Raw genomic sequence first — 23663 nt, 5'->3', positions numbered from 1 at the left:
TGATTTCAATCCCTCTAAAACTCAGTCTTGTCTTATAAGTTGCAAAAAGGATTCTTCTGCTCCTATGGATTTCAGGAAAGCTTTTGACACTGTTGCGCTTGGAAGAGTACTGTATTAAGAGTAAGTTGGAGAAGAATGGTATAAAGAGTAAGTTGCTACAATCGATAAAAGGATGGTTGAGTGGGAGAAGACAGAGGATGGTAATCAATGGGTGCTGCTTTTCGTGGACCAATGTTATTAGTGGAGTCCAACAGGGTTAGGTGATGGGTCCACTCTTGTTCTGTATATTTATCAATGATATTCATGAAGGTATATCAGGTTTAGTGTCGAAGTTTGCAGATGATACAAAGGTTGGCAGGGTTGTTATGGCAGTGTGCAGTGTGCTACTGCAACAGTAATGGCAGTGTGCTACTGCAACAGGATCTAATAAAAAATTTGGGCAGATGGGCTGAGAAATGGCAACTGAAGTTTAACCTTGACAAATGCAAAGTACTGCATATGGGTAGAAGTAACCCCAGAGAAACGTACCAACTGTGTGGTACTACACTTAAGGTGGTAGAAAATGAAAAATACCCGTGAGTAATTGTGCAGTTAGATATGAAGTTTTCTGAGCAATACAGACAGGCTGCCAGGGCAGGTCATGGAGTTTTGTCAATGATATATAGGAATTTTGCTAGCAGGGAAAAGGAGGAGATTGTCCCCTCTGTATAAGGCAATGGTCAGGCCACGCCTTGAGTACCGGGTACAGGTTTGGAGGCCTCATTTTAGGAAGGATGTAGATTTGCTTGAGCATGTACAGAGAATGGCAACAAGATTGGTGAGGGGAATGAAGGGATCCTCTTACCAAGAGAGGTTTAAGTTCTGCAATATGCAGTGGCTGGAGACTAGGCACCTGCACGGTATTGTGATTGAGGTATATAAGGCCTTGAATGGGTTAAGCATGCTGAGTTCTGATGGTATTCTTCCTCTTGTTCAGATTATGAACCCCTAAGGGGGCATAAATTCAAATTGAGGAAAGACAGATGTAGAATAGATGTGCGGAATTTGCCTTCAGCCAGTGGGTGGTTAATTGCTGGAACAAACTTCCATCTGTCGTTGTGGAAGTTGATAGGTTAAATAAATTTAAGAAGGAACTGAACAAACATTAAGAGGGATTTGTTTGGTAAATTTTTTTTTTGGCTGATGCTGCATAAGCTCATACACTGCTTTTTTGCATCACATGCCACTACTACTACTACCACTACTACTATGCTTATCTTTGGTGACAGTCCGATTTCTAGGCAAAATGATATATCTCTTTTGGGGATTACAGACTTATAATCTCTCTGGGGACAAGCACATTACAAATATTGCTTACTCTGCATCTAAAAAACTTGGTTTTCTCTTTCGCTCTCGGCGTTACTTTTCTTCCAAACAGCTGCTCACTCTGTATAAATCACAAATTTGTCCAACCATGGAATACTGTTCCACATCTGGGCCAGTGCCCCCAAACCTCTCTCAGGATTCTAGATTCCATTCAGAAGAGGGCAGGTAGGTTAATTAATGACTCCCCCTCTAACAGAGTCTCTGCACTCGCTGTCTCATAGATGTACTGTTTCTGCTGCATGCCTTTTCTACAGACACTTCCATGGGCACTGTTCTTCTGAATTGGCTTCTATAATTCCTGCTCTCTCTTTCAAAATATTCCAAACACATGCCACCACCAGCCAACATCCATTTACTATCCAACTTCAAACTCACAGAACCAACTTTTCATCTTCCTCGTTTATTCATTCAACTGCTGTTTTCTGGAACAACCTTCCTTCATACGTATTTCCTGAAAATTACAGTCTATATAAGTTCCAGTCTAATGTCAATGAATATCAGTAGTGATTCTTCATGCATTAAGAATCTGCAGGTAAATGAACCACTAGGTGGCAGTGATCACAGTGTGCTGAAGTGGGATTTACTCGAAGAGGTAACTACCATTAGGGGTAAAGGGAAGGGTTATTGCTTTCGTAAAGGCGACTACGATGAACTGAGACAGTATTTACATTCTATACAGTGGGACCAACTGATGATGTTACCAACAGCAAATTCAAAATGGGAAGCATTCAAAGAACTTATCTTGGAAGCTACTAGGATTTACATACCAACTAACAAATATTGTTCAAGGTTTAGGCCTAAGTGGATGTCAAATGAACTAATGAGACATATGGCAGAGAAGAAAATGCATGGGATACATACAAATTAACACGTGACACAGAAGCCTATGATAAATACAAGTTGATCTGTAACCAAGTTACAAAGGAGGTTAGGCAGGCGAAGGCAGATTATGACAAATCTTTGGCAAGGGATGCAAAGAAAAACAGCAAAGAGTTCTTTACTTATGTAAACTCTAAAAGGAAGGGGATGAATCAGATTGGTCCACTTGATATCGATGGGTCAACTGTTGATGATCCTGCTCAGGTAGCTAACAAACTAAATGAATATTTTTTATCGACATTCACACATGAGTTATTCAGCGAGGGGAATGCCAGAGGTGTATTCAACTCTGGCAGTAAGCTAGAGAATCTTGTAATAACTGAGAGTAAAGTGGAGGAGAAATACAACAAAGGCACCTGGAGTGGATGGGATCTATTCAGTTATATTAAAGGAGGCAGCAAAGGAAGTAAGCAAACCCTTAGCCATAATTATGAGAGCTTCCTTGGACTCAGGGGAAGTACCCATGGACTGGAGATGTGCAAATGTGACCCCAATTCACAAAGGAGGATCAAAGGACGACACAAGTAATTATAGACCTGTTAGTTTAACTTCTGTTCCCGGAAAATTAATGGAGGCACTGGTTAAAGAAGCACTGCAGGATCATTTAGACAAGACTTCAGTTATAGCTCAGACACAGCATGGTTTTGTTAAGGGGAAGTCTTGCGTGACCAATTTGATTGGATACTATGATGCAGTCACAAAAGAACTGGATGCAGGGAATAACTTTGATATTATATACTTGGATTTTAGAAAGGCTTTTGATACTGTTGCACATGGAAGACTGCTGCACAAATTGGAGCAGTGTGGCATTGGAGGCAAATTGCTGGTATGGATAAAGGGGTGGTTGAGGGGGAGAAGACAGAGAGTGGTAATCAATGGACACTGCTCATCGTGGACTAATGTTATTAGTGGAGTCCCTCAGGGTTCAGTATTGGGTCCATTATTGTTTTCTGTATTTATAAATGATATTGATGATGGTATGTCAAGCTTAATGTCCAAGTTTGCAGATGATACGAAGGTTGGCAGGGTTGTCAAGGACACTAGTGACACTATGCTACTGAACAGGATCTGGAAAGGTTGAGCAGATGGGCTGAGAGGTGGCAAATAAAGTTTAACATTGACAAATGTAAAGTACTACATATGGGAAACAGCAACCCCAGAGCAACGTATCAACTCTGTGGTACTACACTGAGAGTGGTAGAGAATGAAAGGGACCTGGGGTTGGTTGTGCAGGCAGATATGAAGTTTTCTGAGCAGTACAGACGGGCTGCAAGAGTAGCCCATCTGCCCAAAAGGATCTAGATAATTTGGGAAGATGGGCTAAGAAGTGGCAACTGAAGTTTAACCTTGACAAATGCAAAGTACTGCATATGGGTAGAAGTAACCCCAGAGAAACGTACCAACTGTGTGGTACTACACTTAAGATGGTAGAAAATGAAAAAGACCTGGGAGTAATTGTGCAGGCAGATATGAAGTTTTCTGAGAATGCAGACAGGCTGCCAGGGCAGGTCATGGGGTTTTGTCAATGATATATAGGAATTTTGCTAGCAGGGAAAAGGAGGTGATTATCCCTCTGTATAAGGCAATGGTCAGGCCACACCTTGAGTACTGCGTACAGATCTGGAGGCCTCATTTTAGGAAGGATGTAGATTTACTTGAGCGTGTACAGAGAAGGACAACAAGATTGGTGAGGGGAATGAAGGGATCCTCTTATCAAGAGAGGCTTAAGTTCTGTAAATTGCAGTGGCTGGAGACTAGGTACCTGCGCGGTGATCTGATTGAGGTGTATAAGGCTTTGAATGGGTTCAGCACGCTGAATTCTGATGGGATCCTTCCACTTGTTCAGATTACGAACCTAAGGGGGCATAAATTCAAATTAAGAACGGACAGATGTAGAATAGATGTGCGGAAATTTGCCTTTAGCCAGTGGGTGGTTAATTGCTGGAACAAACTTCCATTTGTCATTGTGGAAGTTGATAGGTTGAATAAATTTAAGGAGGAACTAGACAGGCATTTGGAGGGAATGGTGTGATTTTTTTTTTTTTTTTTTTTGGCTGATGTTGCATAAGCTCATACATTTGCTTTCTTGCATCACATGCCACTACTACTAGTACTACTACTACTACTATTGTCGATGATATATAGGAATTTTTCTAGCAGGGATAAGGAGGTGATTATTCCTTTGTATAAAGCAGTGGTCAGGCCACACCTAGAGTATTGTATACAGGTCTGGAAGCCTCATTTCAAGAAGGATGTAGAAATGCTGGAACGAGTACAGAGAAGGGCAACAAGATTAGTGAATGGAACAAAGAGGTGCTCTTACGAAGAAAGGCTTAAGTTTTGCAAATTACAGCGTCTGGAGACTAGGCACCAGCAAGTGATCTGATAGAGGTGTATAAAGCCTTGAATGGTTTGAGCATGCTCAATGCTGATAGGATTCTTCCTCTTGCTCAGAATAATCACCTGAGAGGGCATAAATTCAAATTGAGGAAGGACAGATGTAGGATAGACATGAGGAAATTTGCCTTTAGCCAGCGGGTGGTTGGTTGGTGGAACAGACTTCCATCCCTTGTCGTGGAAGTTGATAGCCTAAATAAGTTTAAGGCTCAGCTGGACAGGTATTTCGAACGAACAGAGGGGTGAAGTGGAAGTGGTTTTTTTTTATTTATTTATTTATTTTTATCTTTTGGCTGATGCTGCATAAGCTTGCTTTCTTGCATCAAATGCCTCTACTAATGCTAATGCTAATATTTTATTTCATCTTCTCAACCTCCAACCCAAGCACAGTATTAAGTACTATAGGTTCCAATACTTTTCATGTTTAGGGTTTCATAAAAAAAAAAATAAACCCTCTGCTTCCAACTGCTGTTAATATATTAATTTGAGTATTCCCCCCTTCAAGATAGCAGTTTTCTGTCCCACATAACACTGCCTTGATAGCATCGGCAAATATTCTTGCATCCCTTCTACTTAAAGTGTATATAAATCCCTATTAAAACAATCTCTCCAATTAACAATCGCAGACCATGCTGAGAAAATGTCTACCCCAATGAGCCTTTCACAGTCTCTTCAAGGCCAAATTGAAGGAGAATCTCCTATAATCTACTCACTCCTATCTTGTCTAGGCACAAAACAGGAGCACAGGTGAATTTTTAACAATCTTGGCATCAAGATTGTTCAAACTTCATCTGACATCCTTCTGATGGAAAACTACAAGAGGCATTCAATGGAGTGTAGTAGGAATGGTTGGAGGTGGTATACACAAGTTAGAAGAAAACTAGGATGTTAGAAGGTCAGCTTTATCTTTAGCTGAAGTGGCAACAGAACCATCCAGTTTTGACAGAGGTGGGAATAGAGATGGGCAAAAGTTTCAACCAGCAGCCTTGGCAAAGAAACCACAATGCTCGACTACCATTTAGACAAGAAACAAGCTTTTAATTCTTAGCCTGTTCAAAATCTAGTTTGGACTAATTAATAATAATTTTACAATTACTGCAAGCTTTGATGTAGGCAGAAAATGTACCTGGAGATTTGGATGTAAGCCAATTGTGATATGCAACATTTTTATCTTGCCTTAGCACAAGGTTTTAAGGTGGATTGTTGAATGAAGGATTTCATCTCTACAAGAATAATTTCAGTGACACGATGTGAGCAAACATTGACATCAGAAGATTTAAAACAGTAAGCCAACCAAGGAAAAGAAGAACAGAAATCTCACAGGTCATTCCATTTTGCATTCTTGTAATGCTAAACACAAAAGCCAGGAAAGGCTCCACTCAAGAAGAGACCATAACAAAGTTGTAATCTGAGATGCCTAGATGACCACTCAACTTTGACTATGCACTTTGAAGAAGAAAAAGGCCAAGAGTTTTGGGCATGTGGTTAGGATTGGCTGGTATTCCAGTTGGTAAATGAACTATCTCTATGAGGCCATTAGTAACTGAAAAATGCCTCAGTATTCCACCCAGCTGGAGTTATGAAGACTGCCAACTTTATTGCATCTACTAAGCAGATTACTAACTCACCAAGGAAAATTACCTCGCTATTAGGAAACTAACACTTAGGTAATTAAACTAACACTGCTGTACTGGAAAAAATTGAGTTTCAGAGAAAGGAAGTCAAAGAGTTCCAAGTGATTAGTGGAGTTGGGAGAACAGTAGGGACAGCAGATGAATTTGACATCAAAATTACTACATGACATGGAATATCAGGGTGGATATATGCACAAATACTACCTTTGAAGCAAAAGGAATCATGCAATGAATAATTAGAATAACTGAGATGAGCGGTGTTTGAGGCAACTGATAGGATTCTCTCAGAAAAGGTAATTGAGGCTTGGAGGCTTTAAGTAGAAATGGATATCACTGTAATTGGATCTGAGACCATGTATATTTGTGAAATGAATGAGGAAGTGTTTGGGAAGTTTGGATCTTTTTGTAGATAACTTTGTTCTATTAGTTTGACTATTCATGATGTATCAGTAGATAAAGTAAAAGTGGGGGAAGACATGTTGGGTGAAGTAATAAAATTTTTTGATATCATATTTCCACAGCAAGAATATACCCACTACTATTCGGACTCCCTCTAGTCATTATCTGCCGAGTAGAGGCAGAAAGATCATCACTAGCTGATCACGATGCTACCTTAAGAGTTACCAACATGTTTGGTCAGGTGGACTATCTAGCACCAGCCTGCAAACCCTGTTTTAGACCCGTACCCTGAAAATGTAAGGAATAATATCCATCATAACCTCAAAAGATATCAACCATCTGCACACTGGAAAAGATGGGAGTTGCTGGAGACTAAACAGGGGTTTCACTACTTCACCCCTCCAATAAACAAAGTGATGTTATTGACAGTTGATGACAGTCACCTACCACCTAGTACTATCTGGTAACATAGGGGCAACATTCTTCTATGTAACATGAACACAACACCTTGATCCCTGTGAAATGTGAATGTGAAATCCCAGTTTGTGAAATGTGTTAAAAACGGAGTTCAGCTGTGAATGCAGTTTCTATAAGATAGCATAGTTGAAAAATCACAACAGAATATTTCTTTAAGAAGGAAATTACAAATTGACATAATATAAATTTTTAACAAACTATAGCCAACTTTCTTTACATAAGCATGAAGTCTTGAACACCAATTTTTGCATACACGAAAAAATTACGTACCAGCTGAAGCTACATGAAGACTACCAACTTTATTGCATCTACTAAGCAGATTACTAGTTTCAACCAGAGTATCTACCTACAGAACACATCAAATCATTACTTATTTACATCACTTTATTAAAAGACTTTCAAGTTAAAGTTAACTACAACAACAAAATACTGATTAAAATTCTTAGAGGTATATAAGCAAAAATAAATTAGTAGTATTCTATTAAATGGAATGTACTTCTTTTGAGAAAAAAAGCTTACAAAACAGGAATATTCCATTAATAGAGTACTAGTAACTAATTTCAGTTACTTATTTGAATATTAGTATGGTATTGCTATCTTTAGCTTTTCTGCTAAAGTAGTAAACTTTACTAATTGTAGTAAACAGTCTACAATTTAAATATTACTATTCATATTACTATCCCCAACCTCAACTGGTTAATTAATAACTAACAGTAGACAGTTAATAAATAATAATAAGAATTATTGAATAACCACCTTTTGCCAAGATTTTATTATACCAGTCAGACAGCAGCAACATTCAAAATGGAACAGAGTAAGTCATAATTGAATCATTTGCCATGTGGAGAAACACCATGGCACAAAACAACAGGTGCCTCCGTAGCTAGGTGGGCAGGAGCGGCAGTGCATAGCACACGCTTGTTGGTAACGTCATCAGTTGGACCCACTGATGAGAATTTAAAAACTGTCTGAGACCACTGTAGTCACCTTTACGAAAACAAAAACCCTTCCCTTTACCCTTGATGGTAGTTACATCTTTAAGTAAATCCCACATCAGTACACTGTGATCACTGTCACCGAGTGGTTCTTTTATCTGCAAATTCTTAATGCATGAACAATCATTGTTGACAATTAGATCAAGGGCATCACTCCATCTGGCTGCCCCTCGAACATATTGCTGTAGAAAACAATCCTCCAATAAATCCAAAAAAGTCCTGCCAGTGTGCGAGTGACCAAACCACAAGTTCCAGTCCATATCCAGAAAGTCAAAATCCCCATTTACAAGACATTCCAATTCACCGCCCCATTCTATTTCTCTGCTCAACTGTCCATTGCACTCATCAGAGTCATTAGGCCTATAACATACTCCTACCCTCATTTTTGCTTTCCCAGCGCCTATGTCACACGAAACCGACTCAACATTGCACTACCATCCATGTCAATTGTGTTTTATTTGTTTTCTAACTAACAGCATAACCCTCCTCCCCTCCCATCTTGTCCTTTCTGTACACATTGTACTCCTCGAATTCAAATTCTGCATTCTTTATATCTGTGTGTCACCATGTGTCTGATACCCAACAATATTCGCCTTTGATGTCTTGAGCAGCACATCAAATTCATCATATTTATTTACTATACCCCTAGCACTGGTGTACATGCAATTATACATGCACCTATTCTTACTCCTATCTACCCAAACACGGCACATGTATTTAATTGTTCCATGATGACTCCCAACAGTTCTAAAAATTGCCAGCACCCCGCTTCCCAGGCTGCTGCTCATCTCAATAGATGCAGTGAAATAATCACTTTCCCCTCTGCCTGTGGCTATTGTTAATCTATTAGTCTGTGGCAAAATTCCTGTATATCATTCACAAGACCCTATATCTGCACTGGTAGCCTGTCTGCACTGCTCAGAAAACTTCATATCTGACTGCACAATTATCCCCAGTTCTTTTTAATTCTCCACTACCCTAAGTGTATTACCACATTGTGAGTGTGATCTATCCGGTTATATTAACAGTGGAAGCAAAGGAAGTAAACAAACTCTTAGCCATAAGTATGAAAGCATCCTTGGATTCAGGTGGAAGTCTCTGCAGACTGGAGATGTACAAAAGTATCCCTAATTCTCAAAGGGATATTAAACAGTGACATGAGTATTTACAGACCTGTTAGTTTAATTTCTGTTCCAGGGAAAATAATGAAGTTACTGGTAAAATAAGTAATACAGGATCATCTAGACCAGGTTGGTGAGCATCATTGTACCCAAAAATTTTAACTGAAAAATATAATTCTTGTGTGCATAACACGGCTAAAATATTAATTTTAAAAAATGCATTTTGCTTAAAGCAAAAAGATATATATTTTAATATATGGCACTTGCACATATTGTAAGCTGCAAAATCTTGCTCACTTAAAGCAAAAGGTGAAGAACCCCTTATCTAGACAATGCCACAATTATACTTCAAAGATAGTGTGAGTTTGTTAAGGGATAATCTTGTTTGACTAATTTGATTGGATATTACGATGTGTCACAAAGGAACAGGATCTAAAAAATAATTTTGATATGATATACTTGGACTTCAAGAAAGATTTTGATACTGTTGCACATAAAAGAGTGCTGTACAAACTGGTGCAATATGGCATTAAGGGCACATTGCTGCTATGGATAAAGGGATGGTTGAGTGGGAGAAGACAGAGTGGTAATCAGTGGACATTGCTCTTTTTGGACAAATGTTATTAGTGTAGTCCTGTGTTTGGTGTTGGGACCTTTGTTGTTTTCTATATTTATCAGTGATATTGATTAAGGTATATTTGGCTTATATACTTAAGATCTAGATATACCTTATCTAGTCTCTAGATAAGGTATATCTAGAGACTAGGCACCTGCAAGGTGATCTGATTGAGGTGTTTAAGGCTTGAATGGATTGAGCAAGCTCAATGCTGGTAAGGTAAGGTATTTGGTTTTTTAGGAGCATTAGCAACTAAGGCCATATTGCTCCGGGATATGTGGTGGTCATTCCCTGACCTTTCCGCATCCTCCGTATTTGGTGGTGACGGTCTCGAACCCCGGTCTAATCAAGAAGCGTATGCTATGCACTGCTGCTCCTTCCCACCTGGCTACGGAAGCGCCCAGCTCAATGCTGATGGGATTCTTCCTCTTGCTCAAGCCTCATACGTGAGGGGGCACAAATTCAAATTGAGGAAGGACAGTTGCAGGATAGATGTGTGGAAGTTTGCCTTTAGCCAATGTGTGGTTGATTGCTGGAGCAAATTTTCATCTGTTGGCTGATGCTGTATAAGCTTGCTTTCTTGCTTCATTTGGCACTGCCAATGTTAACCCAGTTTGTGTTGTGTGTTTCTTTTCTGACCATTCCCAAAGATTGCTTGTCCTGTGAGGATCCTGGAATGCCTTATAATCTCCAAAATTTGCTTTTCAGGCCACTGCATGTCATAATAGAAGAACTGGACAGAATCCATTTTGCCTCTGCTGATGTCTGTTAACAACGCTTCCTGTTACATATTATAATCCTGTTACAATGCCTCTGTTAATGCAAATTTGTTAAAAAACAAATGCAGTCATGCTAAATTTTACCCCTTGCACTTCCAATCTTTCTAGGGTCGAATTTATTGATAACTATCTCTCATCACATACTTCCTCCTATCATATCTGGATAAAATTCTAAACACTTTGACCTGATTCCTATGCTTATTGTCATTAGTACCAACATTTAAAACAATAGCACCCTTTGTGCCCTTAAACGATGATAGCTATTCTACAACTTTTATCTTTTAATTAACAGTTATCATCTTTTTTCCCTTGGCAGACAGATTACTCTTATTTCACTTGCCTTTTTTTTTTTTAACATAGCACATTTTCCATTTTTCCAGTGATAAATTCACTCAAAATAGCTACTTCATGTGGGACCAGGAACTTTGGTAATTTTGTAGTGTGGCCTGATGCATGAGTGTAGATTGTAGTTTTGAGTAAAGCAAGCAGCTTTACTTTTTGATCAAACTCTTAAATTTGCTCATAAAAATGCTGAATTTTCACTTTATACTCTATTTCACACTGTTTGCATCTAACACACACACACACACACACACACACACACACACACACACACACACACACACACACACACACACACACACACACACACACACACACACACACACACACAATCAGTTAGCTCTGCATACACTCATTGAACCAAAACATTGTGACCATCTATCTAATAGCATGTTGGGCCATCTTTTGCTGTGATAAGCACCCAGCATGGAATTGACTCCACAAGACTGCAGAAGGTATCCCAGATATCCTGGACCATCTGGACAGAAGAACATCTCAGAGTTGGGCAACAGAGCGAGGCACTGATTTTAACTGGCAAATTCTGTGTTCCACTGCATCCCACAATGTTCAATGAGTTTGATTTTGGTGGAATTTTGCAGCCAGTGGAGCACATGAAATGCTTGGACCTGATACTTAAACTGTTCCTGCACAATGTGACCCTTTTAAAACAGGCATTGTCCTGTTGAAAGAGTTCAGTGTCAGTTGAATACAGTCACCGTGAAGGGAAAAATTTGCTCTGAAATAATGCTGAGGTAGGAGCTGGTGGTGAGGGTGTGCTGTTCAGTGGGGATGTTTAATCCAGTGATGATCATGAAAACATCCCCGAAACCATGATATCACTGCTGTCAGCCTGTTTGTGTCCAACTGTGCAGTCTTATTGTTCACCTGATTGGTGATACAAATACCAACAATGGGTGAATAAAAATACCAACTTAGGATGAAAAAAATAATAACAAAAAGTGTAGAACCACCATGACCACTTCTTAAAAGAGTCATTGGCCCTGTGGAAATTTCCAAAACATTTGCATTTATGTCATGGACTGCCAACAGAAAAATAACTTTGGATGCCTCTATGCGAGCGATCAAAACAGACTTAATAGACTTAATATGACAAATCTTAAGTATGGTTAACTTGGTAAACTGAAAAGACAAATTTTAAATTTCTGTGTCAACTGGAGCCAAGCAACAGGACAAACAGAAATGCAAATATGCAACATAAAATTCATATCTGACTTCCCAGTTAGCTGTGGGTAATCGTACAGTCAGATATGATGTCCTCTGACAGTGTGGAAAACCTGTCAGGATAGCTCATGAGATCTTTTTTTTTAATGACATAGAGGAATTTTGCTAACAGGGATAAGGAGATGATTATATCATTGTGCTCTTACCAAGAAAGCGCTTCAGTTCTGCAAATTTCAGTGACTGGAGACTAGGCACCTGCAATGTGATCCGATTCAGTTAAGGCTTTGAATGAATTGATCAAGATCAGTGCTGTTGAGATTGGGATTCTTCCACTTGCCCAGATTATGCACATGAGGGGGCATAAATTCAAATTGAGGAAGGATGGTTGTAGAACAGATGTATGAAAGTTTGACTTCAGCCAGGTGGTTGATCATTGCTACAAAACTTCCATCTGTTGTCGTGGAAGTGGATAGTTTGAATTAGTTCAAGGAAGATCGTTATTCGTTAGTTCGTTATTTGGTTTTTAGGAGCATTAGCAACTAAGGCCATATTGCTCCGGGATATGCGGTGGTCATTCCTTGACCTTTCCGCATACTCCGTATTTGGTGGTGACGGGCTCGAACCCCGGTCTAATCAAGAAGCATGTGCTACGCACTGCTGCTCCTTCAAACCTGGCTATGGAGGCGCCGTTCAAGGAAGAACTAAACAAACTATTGGATAAGAAAGAAGGAAAACAAACTATAGGAGAGTCATTTTTTATAAATTGATAAATTTTCCTTGTATGCAAGTAGCAGTTAAACACCTCTTCAGCATTATTTATTGCATCTTGCAACAATTCTTTTGATATGGTTTAATTTAGAAAATCATTATTTTATTATACTATGTTGTTTAATTTACATTTTAGTGAAGTCCAATGGGGATGGCTCACAGTATGTTTGCATTTTCCTTGTATTTTTCGGCCTCTGCTTTGTGCTTTTCATTTTTCAATATGATTACCCCTTTTCCAGTTTAGTTTGTTAAATTTATTTATTTATTTTTTGAATTTCTCTTAGTTTTTTTTTTAACAAAACAGAATATATTTAATTCTGTTTTGCTTTGTAAACTTAGTTACTGTATTTTATGTTGCATATTTACATTTCTGTTTGGTCTGTCAATTGGCTATGGTTGATGTAGAAATTTACATTTTTTCTTTTTAGTTATGGGGTAAATCGTATTTAGGATATATTTTCTATTGATTCTCTTTATTGCCTACATAAGGGCAGCCATGTTCTTTTGCTGTTAACAGGCTAAGAATGTTTTGGAAATTTCCACAGTGATGATGCCTCCTTGAAGAAGTGTTCACTGTGGCTCTCCTAAACTTTCTTTTGTATTTTTCACCTTAAATGGGTGTCTGTATTTGCCCTTTAAGTTGGTGCAGAGGGGAGGGGGTTTTCCTTGCATTATTCAGACAGCAGCTACACTATACACTTTTCACAAAATGCTATGCCATGGTGCTTCATTGGTTGAGTGTAGATCCTGATTGCCTGTTATGAAATTTTTATTTGATAATTTTAGTTTAATTTTTTTTTAGTTTTTTTATTTTTTGCTTGTATGCAAGAATCAATTAGTACTTCTTTAGCATTACTTGCTGCAGCTTGCAATAATTATTTTAACATGGTAAAATACTGTTTAATTTTCTAAATAATTTTAAAAACACTTTACTATCAATTATATACTATAGAATTATAGTCTCTTTAAAGAACTGAAGTCTCTTTAATATATACAGGGGGCCTCGATTAATGCGATTAATTCATCCCGCGAGCGTATTGCGCAAAACGGAAATGCGTTAATCGAATATAATAACCAATAGGAAAAATTATAATTGGTCCTTGACCTTCTGGAATGTCCATAAAGAATTTTAAAAATACCTTTTAAATAACTTTTTAACTGTATACAATGTAAAAGATAATGAAAATAATTATGGAATTAAATGTTTATTGCATAAAACAGCGGTTCCCAAACTGTGCACAGCGGAATATTTTAAATTTTCGAGGGAAACACAGTGATACTCGACATTTGTTGGACACCGTGCGAACTACTAGCTCGGGGTAGTTCACAGTTTCAACATTTCTTATTACGTTGTTTGGACCTAACTACTAAGCGGAACTGTTAGGTATTTCTTTTGGTCTGAGTGCACCTTGAAAAAATTACTGAGACACTAAGCGTGCCGTGAACCGAGAAAGTTTGGGAACCTCTGACATAAAATACACAATGAAGGAATGACTGTTGCGGAAATATTTGAACAGTGTTGACTTTCTCTTTTCGTCAATCAATTTCCGATAGCCGGCAACAATCTTCTCTGGGCCCTGGCGAAATAAATATCGCAGAGAACATCAAACCTTTTGTTTGAGGTTCTATGCGATACGAAAGATTTCATCTAATACTTTTACCATTGTCTCCTTCGCGGTAACATTTTCATCTGGCATGTTTAAAAATTTGAATTTTTATGCAAGTGTGCATTGATTTTATTAGCAGGAGACAAACAAGTAACACGTCTTCTTCCGATGGAACACACCGAGGCGGGCAGCAGGCAAACATTTGTTTATTGACCGTACTACTCGCGGTAAGCTTAACGCACAATTCAAATCTTTTTCAACTATCGCATAAAAAAAAAAAGATCGCGTTAACTGGAAATTTGCATTGTGAAAAGTGGTATTATTTTTCAAATAGCGTTAACTGAAATTCGCGTTAATCGAACTCGCGTTATGCGAGGCCTTCCTGTAATCATGTGTATAATTAACTTTTCTTAACTTACTGGAATAAAGATAACTGTGCAGACACGATTCATTTTCACTGTGTAAGGGCAAGGCTTTCCATAGTTTGAAGCTTTTAGCCCTGAATGTTCATTTAGTATAAAGTCTCTTTAATATTCTTTTAAAAGAATATTACATTGACTTTATATCATGTTTATATTGGTATAATGAACATAGTGGAACAAAATTCTCTCCTGCTTCATTAATTCCTCACCCAAGTAAGAAATGATTTTACCTATTTAATCAGATCAAGCTAAATATTTTTTTTGTACAGACAGCATTAGAAAGTAGTGTCCACACAGTAGCTAGCATATTTTCTGCTTTGGGATGTAATCTGTCCAAAATTTTTATTACTCAACACATTATACTTGACATTGTGAAAAATGTAACAATGCATCAGTATAGAAGGGTATAAATTTTAGGTGGGGTCTGGTATTAGTATAAGCAGTTGCAAATGATGCAAGAAAGCAAGCTTATAAACTTCAGGAAAAAAATAAATAAAAATAAAAAAAAATTCCCTCATCACCTGTCCATGCCTCCAATAATACTGAACAACAAATTTTGGATCATGGTTACGGGCATGAAAGTAAGTTTACTTTATAGATTTTGGGGTGCTAAAGGAAATAGTGCTTAAAATGGCAGATTGCCTTGTATAAATATAAAAAAGTAGTTTTTTATATTTAGCAAAATATAGAAGTAGAATATAGAAATATAAAAGTAGAGATCATACAAAGGTTGGCAGGGTGGTTAATGACAGGAATGATGGTATGCTACTGCAACAGGATCTAGAAAATTTAAGCAGATGGGTTGAGAAATGGCAATTGAAGTTTAACTTTGACAAATGCAAAGTACCGCACACTAGCAGTAATCCCAGAGTAACATACCAACTCTGTGTGTGTTACTACACTCAGATTAGTGGAAAATGAAAAAGATCTGGGAATAATTGTGCAGTCAGATATAAAGTTCTCTGACCAATGCAGACAGGCTGCCAAGACAGCTCATGGGGTTTTGTCAATGATATACAGTAGACTTTCAGAATAATGGTACCTTCTCGGATTCAAGGTTCTGTTATTTAAATTTTTTTGTTATTAAAAATAAAACTCTAGAAAGTTTTATTTTTAATATATTTAATGCAGAAATAATAAGGCTAAATAAGAAATACAGAGATTAAGAATGCAATTTGATTAATTGCACATAAAAAACAAATATGTTGGTGATTCAATGTTATATTCTGCCATTAAAACACTCCTGCTTATACCTCATTCTATTTTATTTATAATATCAAGTTTAGTCTGCATGGATAGCACAGTGGTATCATCACCGTTTTCCCCCACAGTGGGTGGAAAAGACCCGGGTTCAAATCCTGTCGATAACACAAGGAACTTTTATGGTGGGGTTTTTTTTTTTTTTTTTTTTTGTTCATTCCTTGGCTGAGTTAGTCGGTCTCAGGTGTAGATAGCAAGGTTTTTTTCCTAGAAACTGGGGTTTTTCGTCCAGAAAAAGTGGCAAATTTCATCCAGAAAAAGTGGCAAATGTAATTTAAAGACACAGTACATGGTTATATGAATTAACTTTCTGGGTGACCCTAATGTAATAGTTTGGATTATATCAAGTTTGTCACTAAGATTTAATGTTGTTCTTCTTTTCTTTTCTGTACGAGGTTTATTAACTTAAGGAGCCATAATGAGGGATCTTTAATTTAAAATAATTGTAAAACAGCGGTATTATCAGTACAGAATTCACTTTCAAAATGGCAAACATAAACAAATACGACTTGCTGGTTTCTTTTTTCGGCACTCCGAGACATCTGCGCTGTATGTAAACATCCAATCTCAATGTGCCATTAGCTCGAATGTTCCATTATTTGGGGTGCTGTTATTGCAACAGTCTACTGTATAGGAATCTTGCTAGCAGCAATAAGGAAGTGATTATCCCATTGTATTAGGCAATAGTCGGGTCACAACTTGAGAGTATTGCATACAGGTTTAGAGGATTAATTTTAGGAAGAATGTAGAGATTCTGGAATAAGTACACAGAAAGGCAATGAGATTGTAAAAAAAAGGAAAAAAAAAAAAAAAAAGAAGAGTATGCAGGAGGAAAGTAATAAATATTATACAGTTTAGAGAAAGTAAAATTACCAGTAGTTCCCGACTTTACCGAGACAAGACTTATCTGGGTTAATTTGTTCTTAGTGACCTAAAGTGGGAATTTATTTCCCATAGAAGTAATGTTAAAAACAGTGGTTACATTCTCAACAACGAAATTTGATCATAGTAATGTTAAATCATCATCAGCAGCCGATTTCAATCCATTGCAGGATGAAGGTCTCTCCAGCAACTTTCCAGTTTCTTCTGTTTTGTGCAATGGCCATTCATTTACTACCCATGAACTCAGTGAATTTCATCTGCCACCTCCAGTGTTGTCTTCCAGTTTTCTTTTAGCTCCTCTTGGGTACCATTCTGTTATTTTCTTAATCCATCTGTCATAGTATCTTCTAGATATGCGTTCTTCCCAAGTCCACTTCAGTTCTTTAGTTTTTATAAGAATGTCCTTTATTTGTATTTGCTGCCTAATCCATGTGTTTTTCCTTCTTATCTAACAGTCTAATTCTTAATATAATTTTTTCCATTCTTTGCTGTGTAGTTTTCAGCTTCTCTTACATTCTTTTGGTGAGTGCCCAAGTTTCACTTCCATAAATCATGGTGGGGAGTATATATTGGTTCATTATTTTACATTTCAGACAAACTGGGATATTGCTCCTCAGTATGTGACTATATTTCCTGAATACTATCCATCCAAAATTTATTCTTCTCTTGACTTCCAGCCATTTATCATTATTACATCTAATGACTTGTCCCAGATAAGCATATGAATCCATCTTTTCAATTACTGCTTCTTCAGTGATTATATCCCTTTCTGTGGTATACTTGTTCATCATTACTTTCTGTTTTAGCCATATTCATCTTTAGTCCAAAATCCTTACTAATCTACATAACTGATTAAGATTTTCCTCTGATTCTTTGGGATCATAGCTTATGATCACAATGTCATCTGCAAATCATAAATGGTTTAGATACTCCATTCACATTGACTCCTTTCTGCAACTAGTCCAATCTTCTGAAAGCTTCCTCAAGGGCAGCAGTAAACAACTAGGAGATACTGTGTCAAACTCCTCAATTTTAAATTTGCTACTGTCTTTGTCTAGTCTAATAAAGGAGGTAGCATTCTCATATATTTTCTTCAAAATCATAATGTATGACATATCCGTACCTCGTCTACCATATCTATACCTGTGTTCCATATCTTAGTAATAAATTAATAAGGAGATAACTATATTTTTACTTTTTAAAAAAAAGGGAAAAAAATTCAATTAATCAGAGAAAAAAACTGAATATACGTGAAATGTAACATACTGCACATATTAACTAACTTGATTTATTTTATATTTAAAATGAATAACATAAATGAAAGAAATAAAAGCAATTTATTAAAGTTATTAATCACTGTTCTCCATGATATCTATAATACAAGCTATGTTAATCGAACATCCTGTTGTTCAACTGCCCAAATCTAGACAGAACTGAACACCCTATGTGGATGTGATTTCTGGAAACATAACAACAGGTGGAGATAGCTGAACTTCTGCACAAAGCTTGGTACTGTGTATATTTCTTTTACTAATAGCAAGATATGGGGATCTGGAATACAGGACCTAATATGACAGTTGGGATATCTGGCTTAACAGATATTCATTAGTAGTTTAAGGATGCTGAAAGTGAGGATAACATCTCATTTAATTGATTTTTTTTTCTCTCAGATGACTCTGCCTTCCTGCAATTCATATTAGTCTTCCTCTTCTGACATGTTGAGGTCTTATTCCACAATAATACCAATTGAATACAGGAAACCCCCCCCCAACTTATATAAGGGTTGCATTCCGCGGAACGCTATATACTTCAGATTTTCCCTAAATAAGTATTTAGGGAAATTCCGCACTCGCAACTATGCATGTTGAATTTGATAGAAGCAAAAAAAAAAAATGTTCGACAAACATGTAAATAGAATATTCAATTTTTTTTGTCTCATGCACAGGAAAAATTACAAAAGTGTACAAAATTAAAAAAATTTCAAAATTATAAAATTACAAAAAGAGAGAGGAGATAGGCATAACATCAGCAAGTTTTACCTTTCGAACATCGTTGCCAGAATTAACTCTCCAGCTAATAAGCATGCCGCTGCGTAAGTTCAGATTTAGAAGGTGTTTTTTCCAACACATCACAAAATTTTTCTGCAGCTGCAGAATTGGCACTGGCAACTTCACCGCATACTTTAATGTTTTCAAAACCAGCACGATGCTATTAAAAACCAGTGCGAACCTATTAAAATACCCACTGCTTGCCATGAGCCTGGCTTGGGGTTTGTCATACTTATCGTTATCTTCATAAATACTTCTTGCTTGAATGGCCATTAGATTGATGGGGCACTTGCTTTTGAATCTGATTTTTCATCCATATTATTAACAGCTTTTCCAGCTTTGACACAGCAGCTGAATGCTGTTTTGCAATCAGTGTTGCAGCGGACTGCCCCTGGTGTGAAATACGTTGATCCTTGGACGTGTTCATTTATACGTGCACTGTCCCTTAAAATATTAATCACTGTTGAAGCAGTGAGACCTAATTCCATGTAACAGATGACAAACTTTGTCCTGTTTCGTACTTCTTAATTAATCACCTTCATTTCTAAATCAATTTTGTTTCATTTCATTTCCTAGCATTGCCAGCACTTGCACTTTCTGTTGGTCGCTTTTCCTTTGTCATTGTAATAAGTAAATAGGAATGAAGAGAAGATTCTGAAAATTTATTTATGTTTTTTATATGATTAAAGATTTCAGTGAAGGGGGTACATATTCCACCATAATAACATAAAAGCCACACAATTCCAGTTATCGGGATTATTGCAAATGCAATAAGATTGAGTTTACTACCCTTTTATAATAGATTGCACTAAACAGAAAGGCCCAATAAACCGAAAAGTGCAAATTGTTTTTACTGTTTTATGGTAGTGACCTCCAGAAATGCGTTTTAGAAAAATATCACAAAGGCATTCAAAATTGATTCTTTTTTTTTTTTTTTTTTTTTTTTTTAATGTAAACCCCAAACACGAGAGGTATTAGAACCTATAGTACTTAGTACCATGCTTGGGTTGGAGGTTGAGAAAACGAAAGAAGATATTTGTTGACATTGGACTTGAAGTTCTGTAGACTATAATTTTCAGGAAATACATATGAAGGAAGGTTGTTCCAGAAAACGGCAGTTGAATGAATAAACGAGGAAGATGAAACGTTGGTTCTGTGAGTTTGAAGTTGGACAGTAAATGGATGTTGGCTGGTGGCAGCACGTGTTCAGACTGTTTTGAAAGAGAAAGCGGGAATTATAGAAGCCAATTCAGAAGAACAGTGCCCATAGAAATATCTGCAGAAGACGCATGCAGCAGAAACAGTGTGCCTATGAGACAGTGAGTGGAGAGACTCTGTTAGAGCTGAATCATTAATTAACCTAACTGACCTCTTCTGAATGGAATCAAGAAGCCTGAGAGAAGTTTTGGGGGCACCACCCCAGATGTGGGAACAATATTCCATGGCAGGGCGGATTTGTGATTTATACAGAGTGAGCAGCTGTTTGGAAGAAAAGTAATGCCAAGAGTGAAAGAGAAAACCAAGTTTTTTAGATGCAGAGGAAGCAATATTTGTAATGTGCTTGTGCCAAGAGAGAGATTAGAAGTCAGGGTAATCCCCAAAAGAGATATATCATTTTGCCTACAAATTGGAGTGTCACTAAAGATAAGCATAGGAGCAGAAGAATCCTTTTTGCAAGATGTAAGACAAGAATGAGTTTTAGAAGGACTGAAATCAACTACGTTGTCTTTGCCACACTGGAAAATTACCTGAAGATTGGCATTTAAGGAATTGGTAGCAGATTTTCGAGAAGTTGAAGCTGATTGAGCAGGGCAAGGTTTCTCAAAATGGAAAGTGGAATGCAATGTGCTATCATCGGCAAAACTATGAATAGGATTTCCAGTCAATGGAAGAAGGTCATTAATATACAAGAGGAAAAGAGTGGGGGAAAGAACTGAACCTTGGAGGACACCGGCATTAGTGGCGAAGTTAGAAGACAGAGAGCCATCTACCATCACCCTCAGTGAGCGATCAGAGAGAAAACTGGATAACCAATTATTAAAAACAGTTGGCAAACCATAAGATGGAAGCAAGAGTTGGAAGAAAAATGGGATGCTAGCAGGTCAGCTTTATCCTTGGCTGAAGTGACAACAGAACCATCTGGTTTGGACAGAGATGGGCAAAAGTTGCGGCCAATAGCTTTGGCAAGAGACCAGAATGCTCGGCTACCATTAGGGCAAGAAGCAAGTTTTCTACTCTTAGCCTGTTCAAACTCTAGTTTGGACTGATTAATAACTGCTTTACAATTGTTGCGAGCTTTGGTGTAGGAAGAAAATGAAACTGAAGAATTAGAAACAAGCCAAATACGATATGCAACATTCTTCTCTTGAACAGCCTTAGCACATTTATTGGAAAACCAAGGTTTAGATAAAGGACGAGATTTTAAATTGGAGTGTGGGATAAAGGATTCCATTCCTGCAAGAGTAATTTCACTGACACGATCTGAGCAAAAGTTGATATCAGAAATTTTGAAACAGTAATCTGCCCAAGGAAAAGAAGAAAAAAATCTAGCAGGCCATCCCATTTTGCATTCTTGTAATGCCAAACAACATGAGGTTTTGAATAGCCGTGAGATAAAGGCTCCATTGGAGAAGAGAGAATCACCAAGTTGTGATCTGAAGTGCCTAAAGGATCTCTCACTTCAACCATATACTTAGAAGGGTTGTTTGTGTGAAAAATATCAAGCGTGTTGGCTGTATGATTAGGATTGTCCAGTATTCTTGTAAGTAAATGAACAATCTGTGCAAGGTCATTAGTAATTGCATAAGCCTCAGCATCTCGACCAGCTGGGTCAGTGTGACTAGAAAATGGAAGCCAGCTGGAGTTGTGAACATTAAAATCACCAAGGAAAATTACCTCACTGTTAGGAAAGTTGGACTGGAGAAAATCAAGTTGTAAAGAGAGGAAGTCAAAGAGCTTCAAGTGATTAGTGGAGTTGGGAGAACGGTAGAGACAACAGATGAATTTGACACAATGAGGTAGAGAGATTTTAAGCCAAAGAAGATCAAAGAGAGGGGATTCCAAATTGCCAAGTCTCTGACAGGGAATATCAGAATGGACATATGCACAATTACCACTTTTGAGGTGAAAGGAATCAAACAACGAATAATTTGGGCATCTGAGATGAGCAGTAGTTGAATCAACCGATAACTGAAATTCTGTGAGAAAAAGTACATGGGGTTTGGCAGACTGCAAGTGGAAATGGACATCGTTGAGATTAGAATTGAGACCACGTATATTTATGAAATGAATTAGGAAGTGCTTGGGAGGTTTAGATCTTTTTTGCAGATAAGCTTGCTCAATTAGTTTGACAATTCATGGTGTATTCAATAGTAAGAAAAAGTGGATGGGACATGCTGTATGAAGTAATGAAATTTTTGGATATGGGATACACATGGTAACTGAACATATATAATGAATCTTATAACGGAACATATGATAACGATGAAAGTGTAGACTTTGAAAGGTTGCAACTTTGAGCAGTTTTTCAGACTGGTGTTGGTTTGTAACTTCTACTAAGAGATCCACTCTGAGGCAAACAATCACATTTACTTCTAGATATCTCTGAATTAAGAATGTAAACAGTCTGTCTATTGCAGGTGTCACATGATCAATATTTCTGTCAGTATTTTACTGTCAATATTACTGTCCGTATGAAATTTTCTTACTGTCAGTTCATCAGTACGAACCTCACACAATCAGTATTACTGAAAATACTGACTGTATGAGGCCTGCATATAGTCTGATTACCTATTGAATAAAGTATCAGATATAATGGTTCCAGGTTTGAGCATGCATCATTTTTTTTTTCTTTTACCCATGTATGAGTTGTAGTCATAATATTCTCAATGAATTTTGGTTGAGTCCATGGCTTATACTGCTTCATGTTCTCCAAGTTTAAATCCTTTTAGCTCTGGAAATGGAAAATTTTCCAACCAGGTTACATGTGGAGACAGAAGCAAAGCTAACCAGTAACCAAGCAAGCAGAAAAATATAAATAGCAGTACACTGCAAATGGAACTCCGAGAATCATAGGCACTAGTACATGCAATAGGAACACTAGAAATTGCTTCATTTGCTATCATTTTGGAGTCAAGGCTTTCATATGATGCAAAACATCAATAGTTATAGCTACAACAGTTAGTTGTGATAGCCTAGTATTTTGTTGATAGAGTATTTTACTTAGAAAATATCAAGCTGTACTAGACACCACAAAGCAAAATATAAATTTATAGGAACTCTATTTTCATAAAGTTTAATAGCAAACACTTACCTGCAGCTGGATATTATTCTTTATCTTCAAAACATCTCTTAGCATTTTACAATAGTCTAATCCAACTTCTACATCCTTCCCAGAAGATTCAACTTTGTTATTATCACTATGTACAGCAAAACAAGAAAAGACAATTATGATTAAATAAACTAGGAAAGTTTATTTCTTTAAACATAAT

General features: G+C 37.3%; 1 protein-coding gene across 1 annotated transcript in view; it reads right to left on the bottom strand.

Moving 5' to 3' along the window:
* The window catches only part of LOC150089573 (uncharacterized), a 183973-nt gene that overhangs the window by 13267 nt on the left and 147043 nt on the right, over positions 1 to 23663 (bottom strand). The window contains exons 8-9 of the mRNA XM_090368672.1: positions 23486 to 23591; positions 7422 to 7497 (exon numbers count right to left, since the gene is read on the bottom strand). Of these exons, the coding sequence (XP_090224798.1) occupies positions 7422 to 7497; positions 23486 to 23591 (182 nt within the window). The remainder of the gene's footprint in view (positions 1 to 7421; positions 7498 to 23485; positions 23592 to 23663) is intronic.

Source organism: Mastigoproctus giganteus, chromosome 2, assembly GCF_048544385.1.
Source record: "Mastigoproctus giganteus isolate SK-2022 chromosome 2, ASM4854438v1, whole genome shotgun sequence".
NCBI lineage: Eukaryota > Metazoa > Arthropoda > Arachnida > Uropygi > Thelyphonidae > Mastigoproctus > Mastigoproctus giganteus.
Note: the sequence above shows the minus strand (reverse complement) of the source record. Positions and strands in the feature narration are given on the sequence as shown.